The sequence below is a fragment of the Chanodichthys erythropterus genome, chromosome 6 (assembly GCF_024489055.1).
Source record: "Chanodichthys erythropterus isolate Z2021 chromosome 6, ASM2448905v1, whole genome shotgun sequence".
Taxonomy (NCBI): domain Eukaryota; kingdom Metazoa; phylum Chordata; class Actinopteri; order Cypriniformes; family Xenocyprididae; genus Chanodichthys; species Chanodichthys erythropterus.
This window is the reverse complement of record NC_090226.1, coordinates 2597501-2625000: the sequence shown is the minus strand read 5'-3', so window position 1 is coordinate 2625000 and position 27500 is coordinate 2597501. Positions and strand designations below refer to the sequence as shown.

Below are 27500 nucleotides of genomic sequence, written 5' to 3'. Positions count from 1 at the left end.
TCGACATCTGTAGCCTGCAGAAATAAACACATATATAGGGCACGGTCATGTGTCTTTATCTCTGTGCAATGCCATTAAAAAATATTTTTTTTTACCAGCCCACACTCAAAAAAATCAATATTATCTCTAAATTCAGATAAGCTACATTTGAAGCTATTTCACTGTACATTAACCAATACTGACACATCTGTGATGGCACAAGTTGAATTTGATATTAATATGCCCATTTAACATTTAACATAAAACATTATATATTTTAATATTCTAACATTAACATCCAATAAAACATTACAAAGAGGTTTTCATTAATATTAATACCAGAGCTGTTTGGGATATGACTGCAAATATTAATGAAAACCTCTTTATAATGTTTTATAGGATGTCAATGTTAATATTAGAATATTAGATTATTAAAAAGAATACGTATTTATTGAAGACTGGTGCCTTGTCATATCACTTTTAAGGCAATAGGCCACATGAGGCTATACTTTACAGTGATTTTATCACAGTTAATACAGCTTTGGCCTGAAAATCACCACTTAACTGAGGTAAAATCACTGTAATGCATCATTATATCATACACACATGCACAAAAAAGTAAGAAATAACCTTATGGAGAGGCCTCTAAGATCCTCCACATCGCCAAACCGTAGATTGAGTCTGGTGGATAACAAAATGTGTCAAAATGTAATTACAATTTTGTCACAATATTCCTAATTTAAATTATTTCTGCCTAAGGCATATGCAAAATAAAGGGGCAGGGCCTGGTTGAGTGGTGAAACTGGCGGTTATGATAAGGGGCGGGACATTTCCCAAACACGCTCAAAGTGCATGACCAATCACACCACACTGCTCCAGCCAACCAATCAGAGCACATTGTGCTTTTCAGAAGTAGGGGCTTCATAGAGACAGAAACTAAACAGAGCGTTACTGACAGACTAGGAAGAGAGGAGCTGCAACAATTGAGAAAATATGAGGAAAATAATGTGTTTTTGATCATTTAAACATGAAAACCTGTTCTAATAGAGTGTGTGACTGAACTTACATGGCTTTATCTTTACTGCAGAAGGAGCCTTTGGTGTCCACTGGTGTGTCTGTGCTGAAGATTCGCTCTGTGAGGTCCACTAAACTGTGATTCCTGTACCTGATGGCCAGTTTGCGGGCCCTGAAGAGGATGCAGGTCTTGCCGTTGTACGTCACACTCAGAGGAGAGTACGGCAACATTCCTGGAGACTGCAGCAACTTCCTGCGTGGAGGAGCGTGAAGCTGCCATCCGTACGGCTGGAACACGAGCACATCAAAATAGCATTCAAAAGTTTAGGGTTGCTAAGATTTTGAAGTCTTTAATGCACCATGCACATTCCCAAATTTCTATATAGCCTAATTATTGTTGATGTATTTCATTTTTCCAGGAGCTCATTGCGTCTACCTTAAAATTAAATGCTAACAGTATTTGTAAATTAATTGCACAAATGATTACATTATTTGCTAACTGCATTCTTCTAATATTGTAATTTTGACATGCATTCTCTGTAAAGCTGCTTTGAAACGATATGTATTGTGAAAAGCGCTATACAAATAAATGTGAATTGAATTGAATGCTCACCAAGGCTGCATTTATTTGATCGAAAATACAGTAAAAATTGTGAAATATTATTAAAATTTAAAATAATTGTTTTCTATGCAAATATATTGTAAGTTGTAATTTATTCCTTTCATGCAAAGCTGAATTTTCAGCATCATTACTCCAGTCTTCAGTGTCACATGATCCTTCAGAAATCTAATATGAAACATTTCTGATTATAATCAATGTTGAAAACAGATTAATAGTTCTGTGGAAACATTATTTTCAGGATTATATGATGACTAGAACAGCATTTATTTGAAATAGAAATCTTTTCTAACATTATAAATCTCTTTACTGTCGCATTTGATCAATTTAATGCATCCTTGCTGAATAGAAGTATTAATTTATTTCGATGATAGGTGTATGTAAGACTAGTAACAAGACATATTGTCACACAAAATGGGGTAAGTTGTCACAATATAACCTGCCACTAAAAAAGCTAAATCTAGCTAAATCTAAACGGTACGAACAACAAAACAGCTGATTAAGCAGCAAAACTGTAAAAGGTAACATATATTAACCATATGTTTTGGCCAACATGCATCATGATTATTCAACAACTGTATACATTTACAACATTCAAAATAAAAGTGTCCCAGATAGGCATTTCTGAAACATACTGTGTGACAACTAGCCCCATTCTCCCCTATGCCTGCTGTTAAATACACTCAATGAAAAACAGTTTACCGAAAGAGAGTTTTTGGGGCACTGTAATATATCCTAAATCAGAATGAAATTCCTGATTAAAAATGTAGCATGTCTGTAATCTGTTCCTCCATAGACAGTGCGGTCTGTCAAGGATTAAATTCATCTTGTTTGGACTTTGGAGGGAAATCTGCACCCCAGCGGCAGCACAAGGTCACATTGGCTCCGCTGGCAGACGGACACATCTCACCTGCAGCGCTCGTCTGAGACGCGCTTCAGCCACAAACACCGAGCCATCGCCGTCCACCCCACCTGCACAAAAACACCAGACCACAGATGAGAAATACTTACAGTTATATCATATTTATTCAAATGAATGTATAAAGAACTATATATACAGCTGCTTAAATTAGTAATCATATGAATATTTATCAAAACAGCTTACTTTCTTGAATGCTGATGTCTTGGGATGGTGCATCATCTGAGCTGCAAGTATGAGAATTTAAGTGTGCATTATTAATCTACCATCATGAACATTTAGTTGAAATCATTCAGTCTCAACTGCAGATAGGATCTTCACATGTTATGAATATGAATGAGGAATAGGAAGCTTTGATGCTGTGAGTCACTGCTGGAACGTCATCATCCGTGAAGTGAGACCAACTCTCTTTCAAGTCACTTTTAATGCTTTGCCGCAGGAAAATTCTATTGCTCAGGAGATCTCAGTTCAGTATCAACTTTGCTTCAGATATTTCTCCTGCAAATGCCTCAAGAGAAATAAATATAGACATAAATGAGTAAATTAGAGCAAGAGATCGAAGTCTTGCCATTTTTTCTGAAACTCTGTGCTCTTAAAAAAGGGTGGTTGAACCATTTTGTGTTCCCTAAAGAACCTTTCAGTGAACAGTTCTCAAAAGAACCATTTTTTCTTAGTGTGAAAAATCTAAAGAACCTTTTTCCACTATAAAGAATGGAATGGGAAGATTCCGCAGATGTTAAAGGTTCTTCATGGAACCATCAATGCAAAGGAGACTCTCAGGAGAAAAATCTGAGATCAGTTGAAAATGTCTCAATTCTCTCTCCTTTTCATCTTATTGCTGTCTAGGAGAAACAACTGAGATATTCCAGAGATCTAATGTGATTTTCTGATTTCTTCCACGGTAAGACAGATTACTCAAAGGTGAACCGTTTAAACGTCTAATCACTGAGTAATGCTGCTGCAATGGGCTTAACCTGCTTCTCAGACCAGATTACAGGAGAGTCTGACCGGCGCTGGCACATAATGTCGGTCAGGGATCAAAGTAAGACTTGAGAATGTCTTTGTATAGCAAGGAAGAAAGATTCTGACTCATAAATATATAAAAACACAAATAAATGAGTGTTTTCTTTAACTTGAGGGGCAGCTCTACTGGACGAGACCTGTTTGGATTGATTAACCATGCAAAAATAATTAAGTGTTTTCTACATCAAGTTTCAATCGCTAGTACTGATGCTCATCAAAGTTCAGTGTGTAATTCATCCTGCAGCGTGTGCTGCTTTAACACCTCACATTTCCTTCTGAAAATGTAGAAATGCAGTTCTTTTTTAATTCATGCCAGTGTTGTTGTTGTTAACTAAAACTAAAACTATTCAAATCATTTTATTTAATTGAAATAAAGCTGAAATAAATTAAATATAGATATATAGAACTAACCGAAATAAATAGGAACTAAATTTGAAAAAACTGAAATGCTAAAAAAAACTTCAAATAAAAATAAATTAAATCTAAACAGAAATATTGTAAACGTATTAAAAGCACTAGGGCTGCACAACAATTAATCGCGATTAATCGTTTGCAAAATAAAAGTCTGTGTTTATGTAATATATGTGTTTGTTCTGTGTATAATAATTATGTATATATATATACACACACATACATGTATACATTTAAGAAATATATGCATGTATAAATAAATATATATTTTATATTATATTTAAATATAAATATTTTATATAAATATAAATTTTTTTCTTAAATATATACATGTATGTGTGTGTATTAATATATACGTAATTATTATACACAGAACAAACACATATATTACATAAACACAGACTTTTATTTTGCAAAAGATTAATCGCGATTAATCGTTGTGCAGCCCTAAAAAGCACATAACCAAATTTCGAAAACTTAGGCTAAATCAAAAATCAAAGCTAATTCAAAATGTTAATAAATAGGAATAATAATATATAAATAATACTAAAATAACTTTCTTGAAAAACTAAAACTAATACTAAATCTTGATAATGATTTTATTTTATATATATATATATATATATATATATATATATATATATATATATATATATAAAATAAAATTTTAAAATAACATTGCAAAAAGGGTTTATTATATTTTGTTTTCAAGACTTAAAGGAATATTCCTGGTTAAACACAAGTTGAGCTCTATTGTAAAACAACAATGAATGTTTTTAAATTTTTGTTACAGTATATCATACAATGTTCAAATTCGACAAAATGACAATATTAAACCACAAACATTGCATATTTCTTGTTATACCTCAAGTGCCTTTATGGCAACGCATTTTTCTGATTGTTTTTGCAAACAAACATATAAAATGTTAAAGTTATACTTAGTGTGTCACAACTCACAAATGCTGTCAATCAGGGTTGCCAGATTTTCACAACAAAACCCACCCAATTGCCACTCAAAACTAGCCCAATCACATTTTTGGTGGGGTTCACATTGCAGGAGCTAAATATGATGTTATTTGGGGTCGGATATGAAAAACAACCCGCAGCAACAGTGTAAAAGTAGCCCAATTCCGCGGGAAAACCATAGACTTGGCAACACTGCTGTCAATACGCTTGTATTTAAAGGTGCACTGTGTAACTTTTTTCTTCAAAATTAACAAAATTTAAAGAGTCAATACATCATCAATCCTTTTTCCAAAACGTGTTTTTTCTTACCCTGATTCACTATGGTAAGCCTATTATAAGTGTTTATATTTTAAACCTGTCGGGTGGTTTTCGCGGGTAATTGCATAAATACATTTCTCCCTCTCATCATGTCCGTAAATAGAGTAAAGTTGCTCCGGCTACTTAAACGTGTGTCATATTCATCCACGCAGTAATGAAGCACAACCAAAACAATGTTCTTCTGCAAAATACATGCAGTTTTGTTTTTAACCGCTAGAGGGTTGCATAGTGAACCTTTAAGGAATGTTTCTTTAATATAATTTCAATAATAAATGCATGTATTTGTTGTTCTTGTGCATCGTCACACCAATATAATCTCATTTATCACCTCAGGACTCCCACAGTGCAGCAGAAGATTGTGACCCTGTACTGCTGCCCTTGTCCATGTAGGGGACGTGCTGTTTGTTTACCTGCACTGTAAACAACCTCAGACCTGTCGTTTCATCTATCTATCTAGAGTCTGCATTAACTGAAAATGACCTCCACAGCACCTCCCAAAAAAACCAATCTGATCACATAAATAACGTACAGATGGATAGAGGAAAGCCAGAAAGAAAACACAAATCCCTCCTTCTATCAGCTTCGGCAGTGGCTTATCTGCTCAGCGCTGAGCTGCCGTCGCTGCATCTGAACATGTGGGCCAGTGACGGGCCACAGTCGGCACATTTATATAATCAATGGAATCTGCTGACCGCTTCAGAACGGTTATAGCATATTTCAGCTGAATGCTCAGATTAGTGCGTGTCTTTAAAGTTCTGCCGGCATCTAGATGCTTCACCAAATCAAATCTGTTAATACACAGCTAAAGCCTGGACTGGCCTACATGTAGTAAAACTCCATCTGTGCAAGCGCTAGTGGAGAAACGCAACACATTCAGCTGCTACAAAGCAGTTTGCTGCCAATTAGATGTGTTTTTAACTGCAGTATGAAGTCAACTGCAGAGAAGCTGAACATATGTGGCTATAAAAATGCCTACTGCTTAGAAAGCAATATGATGTAATCACTTTGCTTCATGTAGTAAAAGAGATCAAATCTGTTTAGGTAACACTTTTGGATTTCTTTTTTGCGTGATTTAATTATGTGTTTGTTTACATATTCTTTCAGCATTTTATACAATGCTTAAGTGAGTCAAGAACTTAAATAGATACTAGAAAAGCTAAATAATTAGAGATGCACGATATATCGGCAAATAATCGGTATCGACCGATAGTGTGAAAATTTGCTGTTATTGGCAGATACCGATTATTGGCGATATATTGTGCATCTCTAATTATTATAATTATTTAGTTTATTTAGTAATTATTTAATTTAAAAACAACTGATTGGCATGGCCAGTATATCCTGTCAATCAGAAGAGGGCAGGAAAATGCACTGAAGCTGTGCTTTGTGTAAAGAAAATGCTAAGAAACCAGTTTTATGTTAAATATTAATAGTAATTATATGAATTAATGTCATTCAGAAAGTTAAGAAATATTAATTTAATCTTCAGAATTTAGTTAATGTGTGTTAATATTAATTTGAGTAATGTGTTTGTTTATGCCTAATACCAGTTACTCTGAAACAAGTTGATGAATTGGAGAGAATAAAGTTTTTATTTGCATTTCTTTCAAAATATAATAATTAAAAATATAATGATTATTAATTATAATGAAATTATCATTTATTTTAAAAAGGTATGAATGGCAGAACCCCAAATTATCTGTGTTGTTATCGGTATTGGCAGATATTACTCTGAATAATCGATATCGGTGGAGAAATTTAGTATTGTGGATTTCTAATAATAATAATAATAATAATAATAATCCTGCTCTCATCTTATAATGAAATTATCATTCATTTAAAAAAAGGTATAAATAGCAGAACACCCAAATTATCTGTATTGTTATCATTATCGGCAGATATTACTCTGAATAATCGTATTGGTGGAGAAATTTAGTATCGTGGATTTCTAATAATAATAATAATAATAATAATAATCCTGCTCTCATCTTATAATGAAATTATCATTCATTTAAAAAAAGGTATGAATGGCAGAACACCCAAGTTTATCGGTATAGTTATCGGTATCTGCAGATATTACTCTGAATAATCGGTCATCGATGGAGAAATTTAGTATCGTGGATTTCTAATAATAATAATAATAATAATAATCCTGCTTTCATCTTATAATGAAATTATCATTCATTTAGAAAAGGTATAAATGGCAGAAACCCCAAATTATCTGTATTGTTATCATTATCGGCAGATATTACTCTGAATAATCGTATCAGTGGAGAAATTTAGTATTGTGGATTTCTAATAATAATAATAATAATCCTGCTCTCATCTTATAATGAAATTATCATTCATTTAAAAAAGGTATAAATGGCAGAAACCCCAAATTATCTGTATTGTTATCATTATCGGCAGATATTACTCTGATTAATCGTATCAGTGGAGAAATTTAGTATTGTGGATTTCTAATAATAATAATAATAATCCTGCTCTCATCTTATAATGAAATTATCATTCATTTAAAAAAGGTATAAATGGCAGAAACCCCAAATTATCTGTATTGTTATCATTATCGGCAGATATTACTCTGAATAATCGGTATCGGTGGAGAAATTTTGTATCGTGGAATTCTAATCATAATAATAATAATAATAATAATAATAATAATAATAATAATCCTGCTCTCATCTTATAATGAAATTATCATTCATTTAAAAAAAGGTATGAATGGCAGAACACCCAAATTATCGATATTGTTATCATTATCGGCAGATATTACTTTACTCATCGGTGGAGAAATTTAGCATCGTGCATTTTCTAATAATAATAATCCTGCTCTCATAATGAAATTATCATTCATTTAGAAAAGATATAAATGGTAGAACCCCCAAATTATCGATATTGATATCAGTATCAGCAGATATTACTCTGAATAATCGTCTATCGGTGGAGAAATTAAGTATCAGTACATCTCTAATAATAATAATAATAATAATAATAATAATAATAATAATAATAATCTTAGGCACCATTTGGTGGATAAAGATAAAATGCCATTCTGCCATCTTGACTTTAGCACTGCGTGCTCAGAAAGTAAATTTAAAAGTAATTTAAAAACATTTTTCTACATTTTTTGCATTCTTGACTACTTTCACTGTGTTTATTGTGCATATTGTAGTGTATTTTTATGGCATTGCATTGTTTTGCATATTGTCTGTTGATCTGTAGCTGTCTTACATAGAAGATAGATTTTATTATATTTATCTATGTATCTATCTATCTATCTATCAACAAGTCAAAATCAAACTCATTAATACAAAATGTTATTCATTAACGCATCAAAAGATCAATTATTAATAATAAACACGCATCAGGCTCATTTATATAATAAATAAATGATACATAATGTGATTCTCCAGCTTGATTCTACACGTTTTAGATGATGTTTAGCCCAACAATATGAAAAAAATTCTATTTCATTCATATCATCAATAGAAGCATGACATCAGAAGGATGCTCCACATTCCTGACATTCCTTCAGTGATGCTGATCATTCCTGAATCCCGACCTGCTCTCATCTTATCTAACACACATCTCTGCCTCCAATAATAGTAGCAAATATGGATTTGCCCTGTAAACTGATGCCGATGGATTTTCTCTTGTGTTTCACTGCAAGAGCCCTTCAGTTGAGTCTCAATGCAGACACAATGTGCATGAAGGGTGGACAAAGGAAGCAAGCACTAGTTTGTCACTGCCACAGCAGTTCATCGTCATTTAATAAACGCATAGGCTATTAAAGATTCACAATATAGCCTACATAGTCTTTGTTTTTCAGCATCTGAATAAATGGGATGCATAAAACACCACATCTCTGGCTAATTTCAAAATAACTCACCTTCCTTCCACAAAGGCAGACAGCTGCTCATAAGACGAGGATATCTGCAGGAAAACAAAGGAAAATAACGCAAGCCACGCTGATGCCATGTATACATCCAGATGAGTCTGCCAGAGATGATGCTGAACACTGCTGCTTCATAATCTGCCTGGATAACAGGGCGCAACCTCAGCGGGTGATTGACAGGCGCGGCGACCAATCAGCGTGCAGTGGGCGGGTTAATTCAGCGACACGGCCACGCCCGTTCAGAGAACGTGTGCTGCTGACACAGTAATACACAAACCAGCAGCAGATATAAACGACTGATCCATAAACCTAAACTAATTAGTTATAGAATTAATAGATATAAAAGGTTGTCAACTGTAGCAGAAGGTAGAATAATGCTCTTTCTGCATTATTTTGCATTTGTGTGACCTACATTACACTGTAATACACATTAATTGGCAGAATGTGTAAGAGACAGATGAAGAAAATGTTGTTTTGGCCTTTTCTAGACAAAAAACTGATGAATCACAAACAAAGAAGCATTCCTAGATAGATATTTATATCATAATTTCATCCTGCACTTGATAAGAAACTAGTAAAAGTAGTACTAGCACTAGAAAATAGTAAAATAATAATAAATACCATGGTAATACCATAGTTTTTGGACACTTACAATAAGATTATATCGTATTTTTTTTAAAAATACTATGGACTGCTACACTTAATCAGTACAATCAAGTAGACGTGTGTTTAATGAAACATTTTTAACTTGAATGACAGTAAAATAAACCAGATAAATATATTAAAAGTTGTAATTCTGTCATTCAAATAGAGGTATGAAAAAGTAAAACGATGAAATTCACATCCTTTTGTACAGGCGCTCGCTTTGTCAACCCGCGGGGTCCTTCAAGCAGTCATTTGCGCAGAGCGTCACGTGATCGTTCTTTCCTGTCCGGACTCAGAGCACGCGATCATGGGTACGTGTGAGGCGACAATAAAACTTCACAAAACGCAGTAATATTTGATTTTACCTCACAATTTTTGGGGTTCACGTGTTGTTAAACGTTTCATGTATCGATTTAGAGTTAGTGGCGATCGCTATGAAGCCGTTGTTATAACTATTTTGTGTTTAATAATGGAGGCATCGTGGAGCGGCCATGAGCTGCACATACAAGCGTTAAACACTGAGATGATTCTCATTTACACTTGAATTCAGTGTTAAACAGGCTTATTATTTGTTTACATTTTTTTTTCAAAATTAAAGCTTCTTAAGGGTTATTTAAAACTGCATAATAACAGTAGATTGAATCTTTAGTGTTTCTTATATTGTTTTTGACTCTAAAATGATGAATCGGAACCAACCTGCCCTGTTATTGAGCTTTCTATGTTGATAAACATCTTCAAATTCTTGACATCTGTAGTTTTATATCAAAATTTGTTAAAGTAATTTTTCCAGGAGCTCATTGCTTCTACGTTCAGTTAGACTGCTAACGGTGATTGTAAATTAATTGCCTAAATTACTACATTATTTGCTAACTGCATTCTTTAAATTGTGATGTTGACATGCATTCTCCGTAAAGCTGCTTTGAAATATGTATCGTGAAAAGCGCTATACAAATGTGAATTGAATTTTAATATGGACGATTTGTATCTTTTTAGTGACTTATATTTAATTCTATTCCTTTTTTATAGGTATAAAAGACTTCCTTATGATTGGAAATGACATGGATGTTAACTGTGTGGGATTCTGGGTATATGAACATCTTAACTGCTGCTTTTTCTTATTCCTATCTCTCTTTTTCCTCCTTTTAGGCAAGTGTCGTGGACTGCGTACTGCTAGAAAACTGCGGAACCACCGCCGCGAGCAGAAATGGCATGATAAACAGTATAAGAAGGCTCATTTGGGTACCGCTCTGAAGGCCAACCCCTTCGGTGGAGCTTCTCACGCCAAAGGCATTGTGCTTGAGAAAGTGTAAGATGATGATCTTCAAGACATTGATGAATATGTGGGTGGATTAAGGAATAAATGATGATAACTTTCTGTTTGTCTTGACAGTGGTGTTGAAGCCAAGCAGCCCAACTCTGCCATCAGGAAGTGCGTCAGGGTCCAGCTGATCAAGAACGGCAAGAAGATCACAGCTTTCGTGCCCAACGACGGCTGCTTGAATTTCATTGAGGTAAGCTGGATTTATGCATGTGGAACTTAAAGAGAATATAAATCTACAGAATGACCAGTGCATTTTTTCTCTTTGTTCCAGGAAAACGATGAGGTTCTGGTGGCAGGATTCGGTCGTAAGGGACACGCCGTGGGTGATATCCCTGGTGTTCGTTTCAAGGTGGTGAAGGTGGCCAATGTTTCTCTTCTGGCTCTGTACAAAGGCAAGAAGGAGAGACCCAGATCATAAACTGTTCTTGGTGAAATCACAATAAAAGGAATTTTTTTTGTTCCATACACTGTACGTTTGTGTCTCTTTTATATATAGAACGCTTTGAACTTTAGTGCCCGGTTTCACAGACTAAAACGCATGTTTTAACTGAAAGAAACTTGCACGGATTTATCTTAAAATGTCATTGCCATTGTTTTGTCTAAAGATGCACACCAGTAATGTTTTTTTCTAAGGCACTTTTTAAAAAGTTAAATTAGGACATCTAACTAAGGCCTCTATACTCTGTCTATGAAGCCGGGCCTAGATGTTATAGAAGTGTGCGCAGCAGTGATGAGTTGGCATCACCCAGATGCCCTCAACAAATGTCCAACAAGATTTGTCCATTGGCTTTTGGATTATTGAAGGAAATATGCTCTGACTGAGACCAGAAAAAGTTTTATTCTTGCATGTTTTTACAAATAATTCACTAACAAAAAACCCTTCCATTGGCTTAATAATATTGATCAGAATGATCTGGATTTTGAAATCCCATGTTTTGCTATCCAGGATCAGGTAATCCTTACTTTTATGCTGGTTTTTCAAAGCAAAATTGGAGTGAATCATCCTGATCAAGATACACCTTTTTTATTAGATTATCAAATCTGGATTACTAGTGCTCTACGGAGCCCCTTTAGGGACATCAGGATGAGAAAAATACGCTCACCTGAGAAACTCTGCATTTGTTCACAACTAACTTTGGTTAATCTATTATGATTTTATAAACTGATAAAAACCACTTTAAATTAAATATAGTTTTGATGTTTACAGCTGTTTGGGGATTATTTTATGGCTCTTTTTTTACTTTACTGTATAGGCTACCGAAAGGCTTAATAGTTAGCATCATGTCTACTTCTAATTTATTGAATGGTTAAACTAATCAATGAAAAATAATAATAAAATGTGTATTACATGGTACAAATGTTTTTTTTTTTTATCAGTTTTAAAGTTCAGGGATCAGAATAATCCTGTTGTTTTTTTTGTTTTTTTTTTAATCAAACTAGGTGTCCCAATCTTACTAAAAACTGATGATTTGATTCAGATCAAGACCAAGATTGGATTTTGTGATCTAATCTGATTTCAGAATCCTTTTTTTTTTTTTTGTTTCTTTTGAACAACCCATTTTCAAGATTTGATCCAATCCGATCAGATTACTTTTGAACAACTCTCACCAGAAGTCCTAAAAATGCTACTAGTTTCTTGGTTTTGGCCTATAAAAATGTGTCATCCCTGCAGTACTCAATGGTGGAACAGAAACATGTTTTAAAGTTCCTGCTCTGCTGATGCTGAGTGACATTAAAATCTCATACTTGTAGGTTTTCATTACTGGATGAGGCTCAGGTAAAGTAGTGTTTCTGGTCTCACAACAGTAAGAATTAATTTTTTATTACCAGTTCTGAAGATCAGTAGTAGTAAGTTATATTTATAGGTTATGTTTTAAATATCTACAACTCGAATTCCAGAAAAGTTAGGACATTTTTTTAAATTTGAATAAACTGAAAACTAAAAGTCTTTAAAATCACATGAGCCAATATTTTATTCACAAAAGAACATAGATAACACAAATGTTTAAACTGATCAATTTTACACTTTTATCCACATTTCAAATCTGATGCCTGCTACAGGTCTAAACAGGTCGTTAAACACAATCCGCCGTGCCATCTGCAGATGCCAACTAAACCACTGTCGGTAAACACAATCCGCCGTGCCATCTGCAGATGCCAACTAAACCACTGTCGATAAACGCAATCCGCCGTGCCATCTGCAGATGCCAACTAAACCACTGTCGGTAAACACAATCCGCCGTGCCATCTGCAGATGCCAACTAAACCACTGTCGATAAACGCAATCCGCCGTGCCATCTGCAGATGCCAACTAAACCACTGTCGGTAAACACAATCCGCCGTGCCATCTGCAGATGCCAACTAAACCACTGTCGATAAACGCAATCCGCCGTGCCATCTGCAGATGCCAACTAAACAACTGTCGGTAAACACAATCCGCCGTGCCATCTGCAGATGCCAACTAAACAACTGTCGGTAAACACAGTCTGCCGTGCCATCTGCAGATGCCAACTAAACAACTGTCGGTAAACACAATCTACCGTGCCATCTGCAGCTGCCAACTAAACCACTGTCGGTAAACACAATCCGCCGTGCCATCTGCAGATGCCAACTAAACCACTGTCGGTAAACACAATCTACCGTGCCATCTGCAGATGCCAACTAAACAACTGTCGTAAACACAATCCGCCGTGCCATCTGCAGATGCCAACTAAACCACTGTCGATAAACGCAATCCGCCGTGCCATCTGCAGATGCCAACTAAACCACTGTCGGTAAACGCAATCCGCCGTGCCATCTGCAGATGCCAACTAAACCACTGTCGGTATACGCAATCCGCCGTGCCATCTGCAGATGCCAACTAAACCACTGTCGATAAACGCAATCCGCCTTGCCATCTGCAGATGCCAACTAAACCACTGTCGGTATACGCAATCCGCCGTGCCATCTGCAGATGCCAACTAAACCACTGTCGGTAAACGCAATCCGCCGTGCCATCTGCAGATGCCAACTAAAGCTCTATCATGCAACAAGAAGCCATATGTGAACATGGTCCAGAAGTGCCGTCATGTCCTGTGGGCCAAGGCTCATTTAAAATGTTTCAAAATGGAAAAGTCCAAATTTGACATTCTTGTTGGAAATCACGGACGCTGTGTCCTCCGGGCTTAAATTGTAAAATTTCTCAGTTTAAACATTTGTTATCTATGATCTATTGTGAATAAAATACTGGCTCATGTGATTTGAAAGTCTTTTAGCTTTCATTTTATTCAAATTTAAAAAAACGTCCCAACTTTTCCAGAATTCGGGTTGTAATAATTCAATCACTGTTTTGTCATTTGAGCTTAATAGCATGTGAATTAGTTGGTCAGGGTTACCAAGGTCAAATCTAATATCCAGATCTGGAAAGTCAGGATTAAAAAGTCGATGTAATTATTGTCAGTCTGTTAATTCTGGCTCATTGGGCTGCAAAACAAGCAGATGCGTTAAATAGGTTAACTCCAAAAACTTAAATCTGTTGATCGATATAGACTTTTAAAAAGTTAAAAATTATTATTGGCAAGTTATTTAAGTAATTATTTGGTTAAAGTTGTCATCTTACACTGGTGAACTGTCACTCATCTGTCACAGGTGTCTGACTTCTCACGCAAATTTCAATAATATTCCCTCGAGGCACTAAAAATACCACCTGAAGTCTCACAGGAAAAGCCTTCCTGTCCACATGTGCAGCGGTCTGGATGTGAAGCTGGCCTGTTTCTCTCTGATTGACCTTGGCATCGAGCGCTGTGATTGGTCTAGGAATCCAGACGGCCTCAAAATCACATCCAGACCATCACTAGTTTCATAACAGGTAAACCATGTGGAACTAAAACACATTTGTGACTCAAAATGCTGTGAACTATCAGTGAATCTGACTGCTCTGTTGGTATGTTCACTGGTTCATATAATGCATTTCTAAAAAAGGAGACAGGTGTGGATTGGATCATGCATTCTGTGTTTTAAAAGTTGGGAGGAAATGATGTGGAAGAGACACAGTAAACACTGAAGTGCCTCTCCAATATAGACACTAGATCAGGACAAGCTTACATTTCTAAAGAACTCAAATTTGATTGTAGTTGCCAGAGAGTTGCTAATTAGTTGTTAGTGTGAATTATTTAGCTGACGGTCCATTAAACACCTTGTAAGCTCCTTGCATTGCTTTGAGACAGATCCGGCTGGTGTTTCAGATACATTGATGTCAGGTTTTACCCATCTGAGCAGTATTTCATCTTATTTCAGGAGCAGCTGTTATTGTTTCTGGAACATTAGCCATCCGAGTGCACATGGGTGTAAAACGGGAACGGTCCGCTCCGGTGCCTTCATCTGCACTACACCAATAACATTGATTTTCTGACTGAATGCAGATGTAACTCAGCTGTATTTGAGAGCATTTCTGATTTTTCTCTTATATAATAAGATAGCAAGAGATTCCAGACTCAAGCCCCTTATTCATGTAAGTTTATGCCTTTTCCCCCCATTTATCACAAATGAAAGATTCCTTCAGATCGATGACCCTAGAAACAGTGACTCTCGACCTGAGGTAACCCCGTCCAGTTGAGTGTTTCTGCTGCAGTGGTTGTCGTGTTTCTCAGCCGGCGGCTGCTGTTCTGTCTGCTCTCTCTCGCTCTCTGCAGGTGGTGTTAATATAACAAGGCTTTGGCGGAGCAGACGTCCCGCTGCACCTGAGACTGATGCGTTCACAGGCTCTGGGATCTATAGAAGACGACACAGTTTACAGCTTTCCTGTGCTGGTGTGTTTGGCTATACAAGCAAGCCGAAACTAGTGAAAAGATTTTATTTTAGTTTTTGTCTTTCAGATATAGTTTACAGATGCTTTAAGTTGAACTGTTTAATCTATTTCTTATTTTATCAAAAAATGCTGATTAAAAATGCTAAATAATCATGTTTATTTCTGAGATAACTCACTAAATTAAACAACAACATAAAGAGCAAGCTGTTTGGAAATCAGACTCTAATTTTATTTTGTTTCATTTTATTTTATTATTTCTTTACTTGTTTATTTAGTTCTGTCTTTTAATTTATTTTATCAAAACTTTTTTTTTTGCATAAAATTTAATTAAAAATGCAAAATAGTCTTTCTGAGAGAACTTACTAAATTAAACATGCAACATAAAAAGATTAGCAAGATGTTTAGAAATAAGTGAAAGGAAAAGACTCCAAAATGTTATTTTATTATTTTATTTCTTTTTCTTTTACTATTTAATCTCTTGTTTTATTTTATCGAAACTTTTTTGCATAAAATTTGATTTAAAGAAATGCAAAATAATCATGTTTTTTTCTGAGATAATACTCACCAATGCAACGTAAAGAATGTTAATTTATTTCGTATTATTATTATTTTATTTTTATTTATTTCCTATATATAGTTTATAGCTGTTTATTTTTTAAAAAACTATTTAATCTCTTATTTTATTTTATCAAACCTTTTTTTTGCATAAAATTAAAAAAAAAATGCAAAATAATATTTTTTTTCTGATATCATAACACACCAAACATGCAACGTAAAAAAGTTATTTTATTTTTTTATTTCATATGTATTTTATTTTGTTTCAATTTTTTTTATTTAATTTAGTCTGTTTTTCCTATATACAGTTTATAAACTGTTTATTAAACTATTTAATTTCTTATTTTATGAAAACTTTTTTTTGCATAAAACTGGATTTAAAAAAAAGCAAAATAATCATTTTTTTTCTGAGATAATAACTCAATAAACATGCAACGTAAAGAGATTAGAAAGCAAGGAAAATACTAAAATTTTATTTTATTTTTGTTTAATCTGTTTTTCCTATACATAGTTTACAGCTGATTATATTTTTAAACTATTTAGTCTCTTATTTTATTTTATAAAATTGGATTAAAAATGCAAAATAATCATATGTTAGTTTTGAGATAATATCTTGCTAAATTAAACATGCAATTTAAAGTTATTTTCAAGTTTGGATATAATTGAAAGGAAAAGACTCCAAAATGCTATTTTATTTGTTTGTTTTATTATATATATATATATATATATATATATATATATATATATAGTCTGTGTTTCCTATTTAATTTACAGTTGCTAATTTTATCAATCACATTTTGTAATAAATCTACATAAAATTGAATTAAATGCTAAATAATTTAATTTAATTAGGCCAAACTCCAAGCTTTACTAATGAATATTCGCACCTCCTACACAGTTGCTGGTTGTCATTGATTAAGTGAATCAGGGTTTATTGATCTCTGAGATTCACACCATTACAGTTTTCCCTGAACAATCACACGATTCATTAATACAATCAATATCATTTATAAACAGATAAACCTTGAGAAGTCTTGTGTGAGATGCTCTAATGGAGGTGCTCTCAAAACTACTGTTGTGTTACGTTACATGCGTGTTACAAAAGAAATGGCATAAAGTAAAGCACACAAATCGGATGCTTCTTTGTTCTTCACAGACATGATCCAGCCGAGACATTCTCAAAGGAGATTACAGACCGAGACAAACCTCCTTCCAAAAGACGAATGAAACGGTGCAATATAAGAGGATTCTGGGCAGATTAGGACAGGAACACATAAGGTGAGATATGAAGTGATGAAATATGTTTTGTCAGATTGGTGTCAAGCCGGTCCTGGCCTAGAATCAAGCTGGAACATAATTGCTTCATCTCTGAGCGTTTGATTCTTCTTAACCCAAAACCTGAAGTTCTGTGTGTGTTGAAGCAGCGTTTGAGTGTGTTTGATGTCTGACTCACATATGCAACTCTATTACAGTTCTCATTGGACTTCCAAAAGTTATTATTTATATATACATAAATTTGGATTAAAAATGCAAAACAATCTTATTTATTTCTGTGATATTTCACTAAATTAAACATGCAACATAATACTACTATTTTGTAATAGTAGGCAGTATTCTAGTATTCTAGTATTCCGCACAGATAGAATCTGAATCAGTACAAACCTTTTGAATGTCGCCATCTATTGTTCAGATGCATGATGTTATTATTATTCTCTCTCAAATGCTTTTTCTTCTTGATCAGATCATCCATTAAACATTAAAATATTATACTCATCTTCAGTGTATGGTACGACAGCCCAGTATGCATGAAGCATCAGGCAACAATGATGCCATGGCCAAAAATGAGGATACCATGGGACATTTTATGTTTTTAAACTGGATTCCAGGGACCACAATGGAGTGCTAAGGGGTCAGTGGAAAATTTAGCAGTGTAAACATAAAAAAATAAAAATAAGATTTAACTAACTAAATTAAATTAAAATATAATAAAAGAATAATAATAAAAATAAATTTAATTTAAATTAATACATTTGATAAATTATTTAAATAATATAATTTTTTTATTTAAATAAAAAATAAATAACTACATAAATTAAATAAATAATAAATAAAAATAGTAAAAAATAAATAAAAATAAGATTAAACAAACTAAATAAATAAATTATATTAAAATAAAAAATAATTAAAATAAATTTAATTTAAATTAATACATTTGATTAAAATAAAAAATAAATGATAATAATAATAATAATAATAACTACATCATTAAAATGGTTAAAATGAATAAAAATAAGATTAAACAAACTAAATCAATGAATTAGATAAAAATAAGAAATGAATTAAAATAAATGTAATTTGATTAAATAATAAATAATTTTACAAAAATTATTTAAATAAGAAATAAGTAACTACATAAATAAAAAAATATTAAAATACATAAAAATAAGATTAAACAAACTAAATATATAATTTAATAAATAAATTAGATTAAAATATCAATTTTATTTAAATTAATACATCTGATAAATGATTTAAATAAAAAATGAATAACTACATAAACAAAAAATATTACAATAAATAAAAATAAGATTAAACAAGCTAAGTTAATAAATTATATCAAAATAAATTAATTAAAATAAATTTAATTTAAATGAACACATTTGATTAAAATAAAAATAAAATAAATAAAACTTATTTAAATAAAAAATTAATAACTACATAAAAATGATTAAAATTTGATAACTAATAAATACAAATAAGTAAAATGTAAAAATGAATAAACAAAAATATACAATATTTATTTTATAAAATATTATGATTAAAATAAATTAAATTAGATTTAAATAAATAATATGTTATACATTATAAATAAATACAGTACATCTAACAGTACAGTACAGTGAGTAGAAAATGCTATAATGTAAAATAATAGAAATAAATAAATATTTTACACAGCCTTTATACATGAAACCATCTATTTGCCTTTTAAATTTTAGGATTGGGGTCCTGTGCATGAGGATGATCATATTTGGGGGTCCGTGGCGTCTGAAAGATTGAAAAGCCCTGCACTAAAGTGCTCCTCTGTGTCGCATGATCAGGTATTTATAGAAGAACTCTGACCTAAATAACCTGCAGTCAATGCCATGCCCCCCCCGAACCTACAGAGGACCAAAGAACAACAACACTGACTGACAGAAGAAGGTAACGTGAAAATGCAGCAGATAATAATGTGGACATTACATTTGAAGCTCTTGTAAGTCTGTAAGTGCAGCTAAAGAGGGTTTGAAAACAAAACATTGATTTGCTCATGCTCAGTTTTAGACTTGCACGTGGTGTTATTTACAGTTTTAATCACATGGGCAGCAGATAGTCGGCGTGCAGATCGCAGGTGTTTTCTGTACCAGGTTCTCAGGAGATCTGCCTCATTATCAACATCCACCAAGACAGTGTCATGGATTTGGAAACATCCAGAGGGATTTTTGACGATGATGTGGCGACTCAACTCATGATCGAACAGAGTCTCCTGCAGCGCCACAAGCAATCCCAGATCAAGAGCGCTGTGTCTGGTGATGCCCGCAGGTCAGAGACACTTCCTGCTGTCAGTCAGTCCAGATTCACTGCTGATGTCTGAATGAAATGTGCTGTTTTGTGTCTGCAGGATCATTCAGATCAGCCCTGAGAGAGAGAAGATATTCAATGCAATAAAGCATGGTATGAATAACATATACAGATTATATTTCACCCCAAAATCAAAATAAAAAGAATAGAAAAGAAATTGTATGATGCATAACTATTTTTAAGGGCAATTAATTTTTTTTTTTTTGAGATTGTAACAGTATTTTCATGCCAAAATACCATTTAATTTAATTTATTTTAGTTAAAAAATATGTAAATAAATAAATAAATGTATGTATACATATATTTATATAATTTATTAAATTCAAATTTTATTTAAATTATAAATAAATAAATATTTGATTAAAATAAAATTGTATTTAACTAAATAAACAGTATTTTCATACCAAATACCGTTTAATTTTTTTTAATTTTAGTTATTTATATATATATGTATATATAAAATAAAAATGTATTTAAATAAATAATATATTTATACATTTAATTAAAATAAATAAATTAAAATAACATTTGATTTAAATACAAAATTAATAACTACATAAATGAAAACATTTAATTAAAAATAAATAAATAAAAAATTATTTTTGATTTAAATAAAAGAAATACATTTATAAAACAAAATAAATAAGTAAAACCTGACTTAAATAAAGATAGACCATTAAGATTTTTTGTTTTGTGACAATATTTTTATGCCAAATACTGTATTTACTTATACTTACATTATATATATATATATATATATATATATATATATATATATATATATATATATATATATATATATATATATATATATATATTCCTATAATTCTTTCTAAAGCTGCTTTTTAAAAAATGTCTATCTGATGTTTTTAAATGTCTTAATGACTTTAAATGATCTCAGCCAAATGTAAAAATTAGATTAAATTTTAATCACTTTTAATCTAACATAATATTTAATAATAATATATTATGCCAAATTATATAATAATAATATTTTATAATATAGAATTAATAATAATAATTATTATTTATTTGTTTATTTTTTAGTGATATATGACTTTCACCTGAATATATTACTGAATACAATTATTATCATCACATTTAAACAGTAAATGTAATTTTTTTGCTGAAAATAATTAATTTCATGCCGTGCAGGTTTATGGTCGTTAGTGTTGGTTTGGTGTTAGTCTAGCAGTTTCTCTCAATGGTTTATCAGGTGATGAAAACGCCCTCCGTAAGCTGGCTGTCCATCAGCATGCCTTCTCTGAAGAGGACGACACAGGCTTCCTGCCTTTACACGAGGCCGCCATACAGAACAACCAGAACATCCTCCAGATCACATTCACGGGTTTGTCCTGAGGATGCCCATAGTTCATAATGTGTTTTACTCACATCAGGACAGGAGTAACTGTGATTTCATCTGTTCAACAGCCTCTCCTGAGGATGCAAAGCACAGAAAGACTCACATGGGCAAGACCGCTCTCTTCTTAGCTGTGGAAAAAGGTCTTTTGGACAACGCTTGTTTCCTGCTGGACAACGGCAGCAGTCCAGACAGCCTGGATAAAGAGGAAGACTCGCCTCTCGTTGTAGGTCAGAAAGCCCCTCGTTATTCAATTGGAGTTACAAATGAGTTTGTGAATATATATCTTTCAAATCCAAATCCTTTTATTCCCACAGCTGTAAGAAATAACCACTATGACATGACAAAGCTTCTGCTCAACTTCAGCGCCAGAGTTAACCAGGAGGGGGCGCACCGCAGGACTGCCCTGCATGAAGCTGCTCGACTGGGCCTGACGGATTTCGTGGATCTGCTGTTGAAGTATGGAGCTCATCCTGACGCCAGAAGCTCCTACGGCCTGACCCCGTTAGCACTGGCTGCACAGGCGGGACATCTGGAGATCATCCGAACGCTTCTCCGGAGAGGTCAGGAGTGAGCTGGGGTACAGCCCGGGGTTATTAGAGTTCACTAAAAACTAAAACATAATAAAAAATAAATAAATAAATAGTATAGACATATAAAAAATAACAAAAATACGACACAATAAACTAGAATTACTAGAATTAAAAATTAAATATTAAAAATTAAAAATTTCTAAAAAAATTCTAAAAAATTCAAAATAAAAAAATTACAAATTAAAAATTTCTAAAAAAAATTCAAAAAAAAATTCAAAAAAAAATTCAAAAAAATTTTAACAAAAAATTAAAAATAAAACGAATTCAAAATTTATTAAATTAATAAAAATTAATAAAAACAATAACAGTGTCTTAATGATGGCTCTGTTTCTGTGGTTTGAAAAGCAATGTTTGGCATTTACCTGAAATAAAAAAACATTAACTGAAATTAAATTTAAAAAATATATAAAAAATGTAAAAAGATTTTTATTTCAGTTTACAGTTTTCAGTTTTATTACAAACATTGCTTTTCAAACCTCAGAAACAGAGCCAGTTTTTAGACAAAACACAATACATCATACGCACCCTAACCCTAATGTTAACTGAAATAAAATTAAAAAATATATATAAAATGTAAACTTTTTTTATTTCACCTACTTTCAACATTTCACATTTTTATTTACTTTAACTTGACATACTAAAAATTACTAAAATTGAATTACTAAAAACTTTAACTAAAGTCAAAATTAAGGCGTTTATTTTATTTCACACATGCTGTGAATTTAAATAATAATAAATAAACAGATAAAGTCTAATAAAATAAACATTAAATTTGTGTTTTGGATGTTTTCTTTCTATTAGTCTGAAGAAAAAAAAAAAAAGACAAAATAGACCGAAATTGATCAGTGCATGAAAAAAAAAAAAGATTTTTGCCTTAAAATATATTAAAATATGTGTTTTATTTCCATTATATGCATGCAAAATAAAATCTATATTCTTTATTTGTGTTAAAACATTGTATTGTTGCAATTACAAATCAGGATACTTGTTGGGAACTTGCCGATTTTGTTATAAACTTAATGAAATCTGTATTTTAAAACAAAAATGTAACTTTATATTTAATTTCTTTGCATGGAACATCAAATGAACAGATAATAACAACACTGATTTTATGAAATTATTATTCCACACTGTTAATACCCCAGTGAGACCCGCCCACAATCAAAAACCTACAACTTCCCATGAAGGAAAAAGAAAGAAAAGAAGAAAACACCACCACAATACTGATATCCTAACAAACACAGCTCTTTAATTAAGGTCTTGAGGGTTAGCCAGTGAGTAATCTAAGAAGGCCAAAAATGTAATCCAAAAATGGCCAGAAGTGGATCTGCATCAAGATTTATGGCAAAGGCATCCCTCAAAGTGTTCAAAAATGTAACTTTTAACACGTTTTTTCACCCTACAGACTAACATGTAAATAATAAAAGCGTGTGTTGGTGATCAGGTGCTGATGTGGAGTCTCAGGCTCAGGATAGCGCAACCATACTGTTTGAGGCGTCCGCTTCAGGAAACCCTGACGTCATATCATTACTGCTGGAGTACGGGGCGGATGCAAACGTGCCCAAACACACGGGACACCTTCCCATCCACAGAGTGGCCCATCGAGGACATGTGAAGTTAGTGCACTCATATGTCACATATAGATTTCTTCTCTGACTGAATGGATGTAATGAAGCATGGTGAAGCTTCATATTTTTATGGAAACCATGATACATTGTTTTTCAGGATTCTTTGATGAATAGAAAGTTCAAAAGAAGAGTTTTTATTTAAATCATGAATCTTTTGCAACATTATAAATGTCTTTACTGTCACTTTTGATCAATTTAATGTTTCTTTTCAGAATAAAACTGTTATTTATTTTGGATTAACTCTCCAAAAACCCTCATTAACAGAAACTCTTCTAAACTGACCGTTTACAAAGACCCGCCTCCTTTAGTTACTGTTGCTATGTTTCATGCAGTGAAAAATACATTGTGGAGTAAAGAGGACATTGACAACGTATTGACAGACAAGACAGAGCGGGTTACTTTTGATATGAAACAAAGTCTCAAATTTTAAATTTTTAAAGAAATTTAGACTATAAATAACATTTTGTGGCTCTTTAATGTGTCGTGACAGATCACTGTAGCGCCTCGTGAACCGATCATCTCTTCTTAGTTAATTTATATCATCAAATAAACATAAATGAACCACATTTCAACCGCGGAAAGATGTCAGTACAAATCATTTTTCAAGTTCAAGTCCACCGACGTTAATCTGCTAACTCCCCTGATTGCTTTGTCGGACAAAATGGCAAATTCGGTGTTATGACTGGTTAGATCACCTGTCAATCAAACTCCAGGCGAGGGGCCAATTAGCATAACAAAACATGAAACACTACTAAATTTCCCACTTAACATTGTATTATATAACACTTAATTTTAACATTTACCCTCTTTCGAGTGTCATGGGAAAAGCATGCTGGGAAATAGAAATCCCAGCCCAGTTTCAGTTAAACTTAAGTTTGTCTAAATTAAAATAAATAAGTTCATTAAACTCAAAACAATGTTTACTGTTCAGTTTACTTAAAGGGTTAGTTCACCCAAAAATGAAAATTCTGTCATTAATTACTCACCCTCGTGTCGTTCCACACCCGTAAGACCTTCATCTTCAGAACACAAATTAAGATATTTTTGATGAAATCCGATGGCTCCGTGAGGCCTCCATAGGGAGCAATGACATTTCTTCTCTCAAGATCCATAAAGGCACTAAAAACATATTTAAATCAGGTCATGTGAGTACAGTGGTTGAATATTAATATTATAAAGTGATGAGAATATTTTTGGTGCGCCAAAAAAACAAAATAACGACTTATTTAGTGATGGTCGATTTCAAAACACTGCTTCAGGAAGCTTTGGAGCGTAATGAATCTTTTGTGTTGAATCAGCGGTTTGGACCGTGATTTCAGCAGTTTGACACTGAAGCATGATTTGATAAGCTGATTCATTTGTGCTCCAAAGCTTCCTGAAGCAGTGTTTTGAAATCAGCCATCACTATATAAGTCGTTATTTTGTTTTTTTGGCGCACCAAAAATATTCTTGTGGCTTTATAATATTAATATTGAACCACTGTACTCACATGAACTGATTTAAATATGTTTTTAGTACATTAATGGATCTTGAGAGAGGAAATGTCATTGCTGGCTATGCAGGTCTCACTGAGCCATCGGATTTCATCAAAAATATCTTAATTTGTGTTCTGAAGATGAACTATGGTCTTAGGGGTGTGGAACGACATGAGGGTAAGTAATAAATGTCATTATTTTCATTTTTGGGTGAACTAACTCTTTAAAATATATCAGTTCTGTGAACTTGAAAGAAAAAGAAAGTGCTGAATACTCATAAAAGTGGATTTGACTGAACTATTGTGTTTAATTTAAGTTTGTCCTACTCAAACCAATTCATTATTTTGAGCGTTAGGGTTTACAGTGCAGTTATTGAATCAAACTGATTTCAAATGAATGATGATTGTTTACTGTTGTCTATGTAGAGCTGCTTTACAGCAGAACTGAATTCTGTTTGCATCGATTATTTTCATGTTTCTCACTGTAAAGCAGCTTTGAAACATCTGTACTGTCTAAAGCTCTATATAAATAATGTTGAGTTGAGGTCGTGTGCGCAGGGCTCTGGCTCTCCTGATTCCCATCACGTCGTGGGAGGCGGTGGATGACAGTGGAATCAGTCCTCTTCATTCAGCAGCGGCTGGAGGACACACACAGTGTCTGGAGATGCTGCTGAAAGCTGGTTACGACCCCAACTTCATGCTTCACCCGTGGGTGCGGCGCAGCTATGATGACAAGCGCCAGTCTGCGCTGTACTTCGCCGTATCCAATGACGACATCGCCTCCGCCAGAGTTTTACTGGAGGCTGGAGCGATGCCCAACCAGGACCCCGTCAAATGCCTCCAGGTGGCGCTGCGTCTGGGCAACTATGAGCTTATCAACATGTTGCTTCGATATGGAGCCAATGTGAATTACTTCTGCAGGGTGAACACCACTCACTTCCCCTCGGCCTTACAGTACGCTCTGAAGGACGAGGTGGTGCTGCGGATGCTGTGTAACTATGGTTACGATGTGGAGCGATGCTTTGACTGTCCGTACGGGGACGGATCACATGTGCCTGATGGTTATGAGGGCTGGAGTGATACTGTCATTAAAGACACCCTGGTGACTGATTTCAGAGAGTTTGATTTTGACATTTGATTCAATGTTTTGAACTTGTTTTGAATGCTCTTCTCCTCTCTCTGCAGTTCTGTGAGGTCATTTGTGTTTCATGGCTGAAGCATCTCACAGGAAGCGTGGTCCGCATCATGCTGGATTACATAGATCACGTGACCTTTTGCTCCAAACTGAAGGCTGTGCTCATGGAGCAAAAACAGTGGACTGAAATATGTCAAATTCAAGGTATGTACAGTAATATTATATATATATATATATATATATATATATATATATATATATATATATATATATATATATATATATTATATATATATATATATATATAAACAATTATTTAAAAAAATAATAATAATTCTATATATATTTATTTATTTTTTGCTGGGCAAACGGTTAATTGTATCCAAAATATAAGTTTGTGTTTACATAATATATGTGTGTGTGCTGTGTATAATTTTTATCTATATATATATATATATATATATATATATATATATATATATATATATATATATATAAAAAAATATACATGCATGCATTTTCGTATTTAAGAAAAAATTGTTATATTTATATATAAAATATTTATATTTATATATATTATAAATTATATAAATATATGTACAGTATATACATGCAAATATTTTAATTATTTTTAAATATTTAATTATATGTAATTATATATGTAATATATATAATTTATATTGTATATGTTTTTTAACTGCTGATTTACATAAAAAATGTGGAAAAAAAGGCTAAAAATTAAACATTAAAATGCACAATATTAATTTATATAATAATAATAATACCAATATATATTATATTATACTTTGTATAATAATATTATTATATGTTTTTGATATTATTATTAATAATATTAAATATTGTAAATTGTAAAAGAGTGGGCTGAAATTTGCTAAATTTAAGGTTTGTACCGTAAGATATAAAATATATTTATATAATGCAGTGAAAAATTGTTTCAAAATGAAAATTTACTGGAAAAATCAAGGTTTGTACAATAGCAATTTATATAATAATAATAATTGATATTCATTATATTATACTTATAATAATATTATTATATATTATTGATATTATTTTTATTAATAATAGTAATTACTGTAAATTGTTCACACATTCTTTTTTTATTTGTATATATTGTATATGTGTATTGTAAATGTTTTTATTGGTTATTTTAAATATAATATAGTTTAAAGTATAATTAAAATATATATATATTGTAATGCAGTGAAAAAATTTTAAAT

At 32.7% G+C, this 27500-nt stretch overlaps 3 protein-coding genes across 7 annotated transcripts in view; 2 read left to right on the top strand and 1 right to left on the bottom strand.

Moving 5' to 3' along the window:
- atp6ap1la (ATPase H+ transporting accessory protein 1 like a) overlaps window positions 1-9227 on the bottom strand; it is a 12560-nt gene extending 3333 nt beyond the window's left edge. Inside the window, exons 1-6 of the mRNA XM_067387081.1 lie at window positions 9139-9227; window positions 2718-2758; window positions 2523-2584; window positions 1046-1281; window positions 610-660; window positions 1-14 (exon numbers count right to left, since the gene is read on the bottom strand). The exon at window positions 1-14 is cut by the window's left edge and continues 230 nt beyond it. Coding sequence (XP_067243182.1) covers window positions 1-14; window positions 610-660; window positions 1046-1281; window positions 2523-2584; window positions 2718-2758; window positions 9139-9227 — 493 coding nt within the window. The remainder of the gene's footprint in view (window positions 15-609; window positions 661-1045; window positions 1282-2522; window positions 2585-2717; window positions 2759-9138) is intronic.
- A 786-nt stretch (window positions 9228-10013) lies between these two features.
- Window positions 10014-11577, top strand: rps23 (ribosomal protein S23). Its single transcript, XM_067387080.1, has 4 exons — window positions 10014-10100; window positions 10936-11095; window positions 11180-11300; window positions 11382-11577. Exons 1-4 carry the CDS (start codon window positions 10097-10099, stop codon window positions 11526-11528), a joined length of 432 nt encoding a protein of 143 aa, XP_067243181.1. The 5' UTR covers window positions 10014-10096; the 3' UTR covers window positions 11529-11577.
- An 8027-nt stretch (window positions 11578-19604) lies between these two features.
- Window positions 19605-27500, top strand: part of LOC137020940 (dynein axonemal heavy chain 12-like) — an 8640-nt gene continuing 744 nt past the window's right edge. The window contains exons 1-9 of one of the 5 annotated variants that reach the window (XM_067387078.1): window positions 19605-19712; window positions 19797-20030; window positions 20110-20162; window positions 21286-21417; window positions 21501-21659; window positions 21747-21992; window positions 23467-23638; window positions 25683-26226; window positions 26310-26463. In XM_067387078.1, the coding sequence (XP_067243179.1) occupies window positions 19903-20030; window positions 20110-20162; window positions 21286-21417; window positions 21501-21659; window positions 21747-21992; window positions 23467-23638; window positions 25683-26226; window positions 26310-26463 (1588 nt within the window). In that variant the 5' untranslated portion in view covers window positions 19605-19712; window positions 19797-19902. Of the gene's footprint in view, window positions 19713-19796; window positions 20031-20109; window positions 20163-21285; window positions 21418-21500; window positions 21993-23466; window positions 23639-25682; window positions 26227-26309; window positions 26464-27500 lie in introns of all 5 variants that reach the window. The other 4 variants (XM_067387074.1, XM_067387077.1, XM_067387075.1 and 1 more) reach the window with 4 other exon arrangements.